General features: G+C 35.7%; 1 protein-coding gene across 1 annotated transcript; it reads right to left on the bottom strand.

The window, feature by feature from the left end:
- Window positions 232–4,944, bottom strand: LOC109235334 (COBW domain-containing protein 1). The gene is made up of 9 exons (XM_019401398.1): window positions 4,757–4,944; window positions 4,209–4,426; window positions 3,416–3,530; window positions 2,806–2,895; window positions 2,444–2,617; window positions 2,233–2,352; window positions 1,793–1,903; window positions 548–629; window positions 232–477 (listed from the first exon to the last, which is right to left on the bottom strand). The coding sequence occupies exons 1-9, from the start codon at window positions 4,922–4,924 to the stop codon at window positions 413–415; spliced, it is 1,143 nt and encodes a 380-aa protein (XP_019256943.1). The 5' UTR covers window positions 4,925–4,944; the 3' UTR covers window positions 232–412.

The following is a 10,754-nucleotide window of genomic DNA, read 5'->3' on the forward strand; positions in this document are numbered from 1 at the left end:
CTTTACTCTTTCACTTTAGTTAAACATGTTATTCTCCACAAGACGACCTAACTTTACAGTCCCACATAAAATTCTTGTATTAAAGCATCAATTTCGAAATTTATCCTACATACGTAATATAAGTTTTTATATACATAATATAATTTTTGGATGAAGGGTATTCAGTTGACCGCCCTTCAATGTATGTGGCTACACCACTGCTTGCTGTATCTGGAATTTCGAAGCAAGACAACCAAACAAGATTTTGCCATGGTAAGAAAGGAAACTTAAGCAGTAACAAGTTAAGGTACAACTTGGATCATAGGTCACAAAAGTTGATCAATGAGGTAAACCGAACAGTGAATTGATTGATGATGTTGGTTTAATTCTTCACCTTAATCATAAACAAAAGGACTGATCAAATTCTATTGAGTCAATTGGTTTCAACAACACAAGTACGTAATGAGTCCAAAAGAATCTGTTCATTCAGAAACCGACCTGCAAAAGAAAGGTTACTTCAAAAGAGGAACGAGCTGTAAAACAACTTCATATTTTGGAATGTGGTTACCTATGAATACTATTTTGTTCATCTGAATCTCTTCATTTCTCCACTTGCGGCTCGGAACAATTTCATATATTTCTCTCACGCCCTGCCAGATACAGTAGTCAATATGTAAGGACAAAGGAAACACAACACCATAGACGCCAAGAATTGACGTCGTACAGCTATGTAGGATGAGATTGTACTGAAGAACTATTGCAATATTTCCTTATAAATTCCAGAAAACACCGAGAAATAAAATTGTGTTAGCATGATGATAATTTAGAGGATGATATGGTACAATTTGGTGGCAGGTCCACTATAGGCGAATTGAAGAATTGTCTCCTACTCCAAACGAACACAATGAAGGTGGAGAACCGCATCACTGGGGTAGGTATTTAAACATGTGCCAAAAAGGTGAGCTAGCTGATACATAATATGTAGCTCTCAGGAAACAAGTGGAAACTGGAAACAACCCTATAACTTCTTTTTTTGTTTCTAAAACTGACCTTGTTATGAAGAAGTTCCCATCAAAAGCAATTAAAATAGTTACATGATCCCTTATATCAATTACGCTTGCAAATATCTTTGAAAAAGAAAACATGAAGAATAGAGACGTTTTGGTTCACCAAATAGCCTTAGGAGCCACCATCACGCATCACCAGTATTACAGTATATTACAGCATGCAGCTAATTTCATGTAACATGTAAAGGTGCAACTTTAAATGTATTGACACACATCTGCATGGAGATTGTCTTTGGAAAATATATTAACAGTAAAGAAAATACAAACTTCCAAGTTCCACCTAAAAGATCGAACCATCTAAGTTCATCATTCATGAAGAATGCATTGCTTGTTGCATGAAGAAGTATTAGTAGCAAATTAAATTTATAACTTTTGATATACGCCAAGAAGTGTATATCAGAGAAGAGTCTACTGCCATTACTGCACAACAGAAAGGTTGCGTTCTTCAATTAAATTAAAGTATATTTTGTAAGAGTAGTGGGAACAGATTTATCCAACAGCTGAAAGTTCTATAGTCACTGGTCAATCTCTAATTACGTGTTCCCCAAAGCATTTTGATCGTTGTTCTTTGGATTAGATAGTTTTTTAATTTTCTTCTAGTTATCATTTCATCTTGGTTCACTAGTTCTGGCTTTTACCTTTCGAAAAGGTGCACAGAGAACAAAAATGTGGCCTTAATTTGAGAAGGAAAACTAAAAGTGCTTCAGATCTTGGTACTAGTTATATTGAAATGTAGAACATCTTACCTGTAAAGTGTGGAGTTGATCTGAGTTTCTGACTCTTAAAATTCCCTTGCAACGATAAACATCCATGCCATCCTGTTTATCCCAAAGGAGTTCCTCAAGCCAAGTGCGAGCCTAATGCCAACAAGGCAAGTAAGGACCTTAGTAGTGATCCAAGATAGTTAAGAACCATCCTTTGTGCAAGAAATTATGCTAAAACCACAACCGGATCATACAAGGATAATAATCTGGCTAGAAATAATGGTTCTGAGGTGTACAGGCATACTGATTTTCACATGAGACCCCCTAAAGGAATTTTTCTTTTTTTTAAAGATTGGAAAAAGCTATCAGCCACCAGCAAACCTGTTTTGCTTTCTAAGGAAAGAGAATCAGAGCACCCTGCAGAAGCTAGTTTAAGTCACAGCCCAGCAAGCACATATACTAGCACCCCTTTCAAAAAGTACCTTATCCAGATCAATCTGTTGTGTATCACAGATGCACAACGTTCTGACTTCACTGTCATGAAGCCCTTTAGTAGTCAGAGATTTGTTCTCCTTTAACAATGCTTCCAGATGAGCAGCATGCTAAAAAAAGTTATAATAAAAGAAGATTAAATAGCTCTCCATCTGCTGACTAACAATATCAGAATTTAGCGCATTAAGGACCATTGCTTACAGTAGGATCATATGCCTGGCAGTTTAATATCTTTGACAAATCAATTTGGCAACGAACAGAATGAATAATATTGGCAAGGGAATTAATATCACGGATTTCCTTCTCCAGTTCCTCTAGCATTGCTCCTGAGTCATCTTGAGAAACTAGATCAACCTTGTTAAGAATGATAACATCCTACACCCAACAGTTGACAATAAAAGTCAGACATGATTTCATTTCATGATCCAAACCTAAGCTGTATGGAGCACAATCCCAGTTAGCACCTATAAGAATGGATAACAATTGCTAGAAAGTCAACAATAGGTCGAACGCCTAATTAGAAACCTCAGATGATTGAATGGAGAGACTAACATATCAATTACCGCAAATGCTATTTGTAAGTAAGCTTCAGGAAATGAAGAGGAGTTAGGATTTGGTTTTAGCTGATACCGAAGGTTCTTTGCATCTACAACCTGTTACAGAAGCAAAATCAATTAAAACATCTGGAAAAATAAAGTGGCAAATTTTTAAGAACAACAATGATAACAATCAATAGCATGTGAAGTTAATCACAATCTCAAGTTCGAAACCCACTGGGTGCAAACAATTTCTGAGGGCCATCGGACTGGGTAAAACCTGAATTAACCGTGGTGCACTTGCGGGAAACTCCTTGCCGAGGGTTTGTGCACCCCCGGGATTAGTCGGGGCTCTTACAGACTCGGACACCCGGTGCAAATCAAAAAAAAAAAAGAAAAAGGTACAATAGAAGGGTGGATATGAAGTTAATAAGTAATTCCTTAATACACATCTAACCAGCAAGATAAATTTTAGTTGCCTATTGCTGATCTAAGAATGAACACATAAAACTACAAAAACTAAACGGCTGCACTTTTCAGAAAATATTCTTTTCTCCATCCACAGAGTAGTGTAGAGAAAAAAAAATTCTGCGAACTTTATAAAATAAGTTTTACATCCTTGTAACACAGAACTGACCGTAATAATTGAGTCAAGCCTAACATCTGATTCCAGCTGATCATCCAACCAAAGCACGGATGCAAGGGGGGCAGGGTTTGCCAAACCAGTAGTCTCTAGCAATATATGGTCAAGTCTACAAAGAAACAAATAGCTCCTCATCATTAGATTTGAATAAGGTGAAATACTTTAGCAAAAGCTACAGAACTTCGTCCTCTCGCTCCAAACTTATCAAGGACGGATTATTCGAGAAAACACTTGGTGAAAACAGATTACATGCCCTAACATTTCCACCCACCCACCTCCTAGAAGAAACAAAGAAACAAAGAAAAAATATTGGATCCTGCTCATTTCTTCTCTTTCTGTCATCTTAAAGTTTTTTTTCTTATGCATTTCCTTGCCTGTTTCCAGGGCACGACGTTCAGAGGTTCAAACACCAATACCCCTTAGACGCTAATATTTTAAACGCCAACTGAAAGTAAAGAGAGAGAGAAAAAGCAAGAAGTATTTGGTACACATAGGCAATTCCATCAGATTCAAATAGCAATCTCTCTAATCCCATTTCCTCAAGTATAGAACTAACGCTTCATAACAAAACAAAGTTATGCATACTAAACCCCCTAACCTCAATTCCCCCAAAGAAAATCAAATTCAAACTAACAGTACTTGAAGTACACGTGTACAACCATCAGTCCATTATCTTCCTTGAGCAGCCCACAGCATAAAAAGATTTTATTTTGAAGTGTATATGCATATAAACAGTGAGAAAATAGTGGCAAAGGACAGTGTGAAGATGAAAGCAAGATCATATCACCTCTCTTTTCTCTGAACAAGTTGCTCCAATGCTTGAACCAAACTATGCTTCACAGTACAGCAAATACACCCATTTGCAAGCTCTACCCATTCTTCCACAAGACCGCCTTCTTCCCCTTCATTTATCATCGCTCTCTCGACTCCTATCTCCTCCCCAAACTCATTCAATATCACTGCTATTCTCTTCCCATGTTGCTCTTTCAGTATATAATTTATCAACTAACAATAAAAGAAACAACTATAAGTCAATCCCAAACTAGTTCCTTCTCTCCAGTTTATGTGACATTATTTCTTCATTAATCTGTTCCAAAAAGAATGACACATTTCTATATTTAGAAACACTTAAACTTTAAACCTCCAATATTACCTCATTTTAATGAGATGATTTATAGTCACACATATCTATTTACTTGTTTTAGACCAAAAGTTTCAAAAGTCAAATTTTTCTTCTTAAATTCCGTGTCTAGTCCAACTACATCACAAATGGCACGGAGGCAGTATAATTTAATAACTGAATATAAGCAAAAAATTTGTACAAGTAGAAATTACGGTGGATTTTCCGGAACCAAGATAGCCGGTGATGACGGTGACGCCGACCGGAGGAATCTCTGAGTTTTCCGTTGGTTGATTGGAGTTGACGGTGTCGTTTATTTCGACGGCGAGTGGCGGCTCTTCGTCGGAATCCTCCATGCTCAGCTCCTTCAGTCGATTTTCCATTTTGTTATTCTTTGAAAAAGAGGAGAATGTAAATGGACTCTTTATTATAGGGCCAAATGTAGAGGGCCGTGATGGACTATTAATTTTGGGAAACTTACACAAATGTCCCAAATAAATCTCAACTTACCAACCTCAAGCTATTAGTTATAGACTTATCAAAACTAGCCAATAAAAATTGAAAACCAAATAATAGGGTTCTTTCTCTCAAAGAATCACATGTAAAAATGACCTTCAATATTTTTAAGCGTGATTAGCAACATTAGATACAAGACGGAAAGGAAATTTCATGGACGGGGTAGCAAATAAGGTGATGAAATACAAAAATCAATACAATATTCCAAAAACTAAACAATTAAAGGAACCTTTTCAATTGGTATAGTTGAAATTCATTAAAAATATATAGATAAGTCAATATACAAAATTTGAGGAAGATTGGAGGTGATTTGGACTGGTTTTGTATCAAATTCATAATTAAATCGAGTTCAAAAAAGTCTTCTGCGACACATGTATCAAACATGTATCACGCATGTATCTCACACGCAGGTATACATGGATATACATGTGATACACAATTGATACAAATATGATACACAAATGATACACAGTGTGATACACATATCATTTTTTCATGTTCAGCCTTTACTTCGAATTTTCAATTCAAACCACCTCAAAACTTCACCAAATCATCCCAAAACTGATATTCAAGCTCCTTAAGTTGTGCCCAATCTATTCTAATAGCACCCGCTCAAAACAAAGCAATTGGCGCACCAGAATTTGATAGTTATTTTCAAGCTGAATTATCAAACTCAATAGATGTGGAGACGCGCGAGAGGCTACTAAAGGAAGCTATTAATGAAGTGAAGATCAATAGCCGTATACTAGCTAGTAAACAACTAGAGAAAATAAAGAGTCTGATAAATGTTAAGGGATGGAAAATTCAAAGATTAGATGCAACAGAAGTTTTTAGGAGGAAACAGAGAAATGCAGAGGAAGAAGCAGAGGAAATTTGGAAGAATATGGTCATGGGATAGAGCATAAAGATTGTGGGTAAATTTTTATGCGAAAATAATAGGAGAAAAATGGTTTACAGAAATAATGGACAGCCATTAAGAGAGGAGCAGCGTCGGCCATAGCTCAATATTATTTTTTTGTTACAAATAGCTAATTGGCTAATTTGGCTAATATTAATAATATTTTATCAATTGGCCAATTTTTGTAATGAGCTACTTATAAATGGACATAGCTGGTAATTCCCCTTAATTTTGGCCTTACGTAATGGAAAAAGGATTTTTACCTACTTATACTATATTAGAAACTTATTTACCTATGTTCTCTATGTTATGCAGTTTTTAATAAGTATCTAGGTTTTTCTTACAACTTGTATACATTGCTTCTTAAAAGGCTCCCACCCCATTATTAGTGCCTTCAATTAAGGGATTCAATTACATCATTTCCTTTTTTTCCCTTCTCCTCTTCTCTCTCCTTTTTAAAAAAAATCAAAATCCCTTAATCTACGTCCAGAATCTCCATCTTCTCTCTTCAGCATTGCCTATAGCTTTATATTATTAAAAAATATTCAGAAATTGTATGATAACTGTATCATAATTGTAGTTGAATTGTATTAGATACATCAGTGCCTAAAACATAAATGTACCGTACTTGTATCACAATTGTATCTAACTTGTATCTGGTACATTAATACCCAAAATAATACCTGATACAATACTAATAAATTAATATACAATTATCATATTTGTGATACAAATTGTGAAATTCGTCACAAATTCACAACTGCTCGTAATAATATACAATTATCATACATTTGTAATACAATTCCTGCAACAATTATGATACATATACAATTATAATACAATCACGATACATTTCTGAAAAATTGTGATACAATTATGATCTTTATTTTCCTCAAGTTTCAATCACAACTCTACACTAAAAATGTAATATAATAGTTATAATTGTATTAGTATTGTATCCACAACTTACCCACAACTTGATTGTAGAGCAAATATATGTAAATTAGAGGAATGAGAGGTGTATTTCAAGTGTAAAGTATCCACGGCGAAGGCAGTTTTGCAAATCTGTGACTGCCTTTGGTTCATAGTTGCGCTTGTTTTGTGTAAATTATTTCTTGGAAGTACATATTATTCTTTTTGTTGCTAGTTTGTAATTTTATCCCCTCTAAGCTGCAGAAACTTGCAACCTTGTTCTTGTAATCTCTTCTACTATGGGTTTACTTATTTCAATTGAGATTTTGGACGATTGAAAGAGAGAAATTGGATATCAAAAGCTTTGGAAGAAGAAAGAATCTGCAATTTTGGGGGATAACAGTGGATGATTGAAGGAGAGAAATCGGATATCAAAAGCTTTGGAAGAGGAGTGAGTAAGCGAGATTTTTGGGTTAGAAAGATTTTGGGCATCAGTGGGTAAGGGAGAATTCTTACGGTGGGTAAGTACAAAATTGGAAGATGTTTTTGTAATCCTTTTGGTAAAGGAAGAGAATCTTAAATGTAGGGGATTATATGTAACTGATACGCTATATTTAAGGTATGTTGCATTTCCTCTTTTTTATGATTTTGTATAAAACTAGTAAATATAGGTATATAAAGTAATTAACGAGGAGCCTAAATAAAGGTAGTAAATAGGTTTCTATTATAGTATAGCTAGGTAAAAATTCCAATGGAAAACTACCGGCTATGTCCATTTATAGGTAGCTCATTACAAAAATTGGCCAATTCATACTAATATTAGTCAAATATTACTAATATTAGCCAATTAGCTATTTGTAACAAAAAAAGTCAAATTTTTGCTTTCTTTTGAGTGGATGTTATTAGAATAGATTGGGTACATCTTAAGGAGCTTGAATCTCAGTTTTGGGATGATTTGGTGAAGTTTTGGGGTGGTTTGAATTTAAAATTCGAAGTAAAAATTGAACATTAAAAAAAATGATAAGTGTATTACACTGTGTATCATTTGTGTAACACACTTGTATCATATTTGTATCAATTGTGTATCATATGTATATTTATGTATACCTGTGTGTGAGATACATGCGTGATACATGTTTTATACATGTGTCGCAGAAGATTTTTTTGAACTCGATTTAATTACTAATTTTGATACAAAATCAGTCCAAATCACCTCCAATCTTCCTCAAATTTTGTATATTGACTTATCTATATTTTTTCAATGGATTTCAACTATACTCATGAAAAAATTTCCTTTTTGCTTATATTTTTAAAATATTGTGTGTGGGTGTGTGTGTGTGTGTGTGTGTGTGTGTGTGTGTGTGTGTATATATATATATAATCACCTTATTTGCTACCTCATACATGAAATTTCCTTTCGGTCTTGCATCTAATATTGCTAATCACGCTTAAAAATATGGAAGGTGATTTTTGCATTTGATTCTTTGAGAGAAAGAACCTTATTTATTTGGTTTTTCAATTTTTATATGTACTTGGCTAGTTTTGGTAAGTCTATGACTAATGGCTAGAGGTTGGTAAGTCGAGACTTATTTGGGACATTTGTATAAGTTTCCCATACATAATTGACAGAAAAAAGCTTTAGTTATAAATATTGACACCGGATAGCCAATATTGTATATCACAACGAAAGTGTAAAAAATAATTATATTGCTTGTCTATTGTAGTATATAACACATTGAATATATGTATACCAAAATGGATATCACAAATTTATGTTTTTTTTCGTTGTGTATATCAAAAATTTATTTTTCTTTTTTTATATATTAAAATGTATACCAAAATTTATTTATTCCCACGATTATATTTATTATTTTATATTTTAGAACTTGCTCTAAACCTGTTACATTAAAATTTATTTTCCTTTCTTTGACAAGAACACAATTGAAATAAGTTTATCCAAAATGAATTTCTGTAACGAACCGGCCGGTCGTTTTTGGAATTTACGCCCCGATCCCCTATTAACTGCTTTCTCCAAGATTATTTGTGCTCTTTTGATTTGCCGGGATGTTTGATTTTGAGTTTCGGAGAGTTTTGGGACACTTAGTCCCTAAATGAGAGTTTAAGTGTTGGAAAGTTGACCGTAGTCGGAACAGCGTGAAGACGGACTCGGAATGGAAATCCGATGGTTCCGTTAGCTCCGTTAGGTGATTTCGGGTTTAGGGGCGTGGTCGGATTGTGTTTTAGAGGTCCGTAGCTAATTTAGGCTTGAAATGCCGAAAGGTCGAATTTTGAAGTTTCCAGTTCGATAGTGAGATTTTGATCCGAGGGTCGGAATGGAATTCCGAGAGTTGCAGTAGCTCCGTTATGCCATTTGGGACGTGTGTGTAGAATTTCAGGTCATTCGGACGAGGTTTGATAGACTTTTTGATCGAAAGCGTATTTTGAGAAATTTGGAGTTCTTAGGCTTGAATCCGATATGTTTCGGGGAAATTGATGTTGTTTGAAGTGTTTTGAAGATTGGTACAAGTTTGAATAAGGTTTTAGGATGTGTTGATGCCTTTGGTTGAGGTCCCGGGGGCCTCGGGTATGTTTCGGATGCTCAACAGAATATTTCAAGTTGTTAAAAAGTTGTAGGTTTTTGTTCAGCTGTTGCAGAGGGATTTTACCCTTCGCGTTCGTGATGAAGGCTCCGCGTTCGCGGAGGATGATGATGTTTGAGCATCGCTTTCGCGGGAAGGGTATCGCGTTCGCGTAGAAGAAGTGGTCGGCTGGGTTCGAGGTGGAATTGTTCTCCGCGTTGGCGAGATGTGTAACGCGTTCGCAAAGGGTTCGTCAGTGGAAGCATCGCGTTCGCGAGGGCAGTGTCGCATTCGCGTAAGAGGACTTTTGGTCAACGACATTTTTGTGCTTCGCGAACGCGAGGCCTTGACCGCATTCGCGAAGAAGGAATTAAAATACCTAGGCATAATGTTTTAAAAGGGTTATTTCGCGAGTTTCAGCCTAGTTTCCTCCATTGTTAGGCGATTTTGAAGCTTTTTGAAGTGGGTTGAAGAGGGATTCAAGGGGAATCACTTGGAGGTAACATTTTTGACTTCATAACTCATTTTTATGTGAATTAAAGACCTAATTAGTGGTGGAAAACTTGTGAAAAGTGGGTAATTTGGGCTTGAGTTTAAGAGACCTAAAAAGGGGTATTTGAGGGGTCAATTGAACTCCGATTTCAGTGTTCTTGGTATGTATGAACTCGTGAGAGTATGAGAATTTCGAAAATGTAAATTTTACCCGATTCCAAGATGTGGGCCTGAGGGGCATTTTGGTCATTTTACCAAATTTCGCGTATTAGCTTAGAATTTAATTATAGAATCAGTTACTTGAAGTGTTATTTACATTATGGAATTTAATTGAATAGATTTTGGCCATTTGGAGTCGGATACTCGTGGCAAAGGCGTGGTTTCGGGTTGACTTACACTTGTTCGAGGTAAGTGGCTTGTCTAACCTTGTATGGGGGACCTTTCCCCTTAGGATTGATATTATGGGAATTGAAATGCCTCGTACGTGAGGTGACGAGCGCGTACTTGTGCTAATTGTTGGAAATCCAGTTTTTCATTAAAAATAGCCTTGAATTGTGTTCTTCCTTTTCTTACTTACACTGTTTGGAAACTAAACCTGCTGTAGCCTAGAGAAGCATGTCTACTTGACTAAATTGCTCTATTTGCCTTAACTGCCTTAATTGTATTACGTGAACCATGCTAGGTTAGGATTACCTGCTTCACTTTGACATGAAATTGATTGGATTGAATTCTTGTTGTTGCTGCACTTTTACTTTGGGACTACGGGACGGTATCCCGGGAGCTCCCCTGCATGTTTACTTTGGGACTACGGAATGG

This window comes from Nicotiana attenuata, chromosome 12, assembly GCF_001879085.1.
Source record: "Nicotiana attenuata strain UT chromosome 12, NIATTr2, whole genome shotgun sequence".
Classification (NCBI taxonomy): Eukaryota; Viridiplantae; Streptophyta; class Magnoliopsida; order Solanales; family Solanaceae; genus Nicotiana; species Nicotiana attenuata.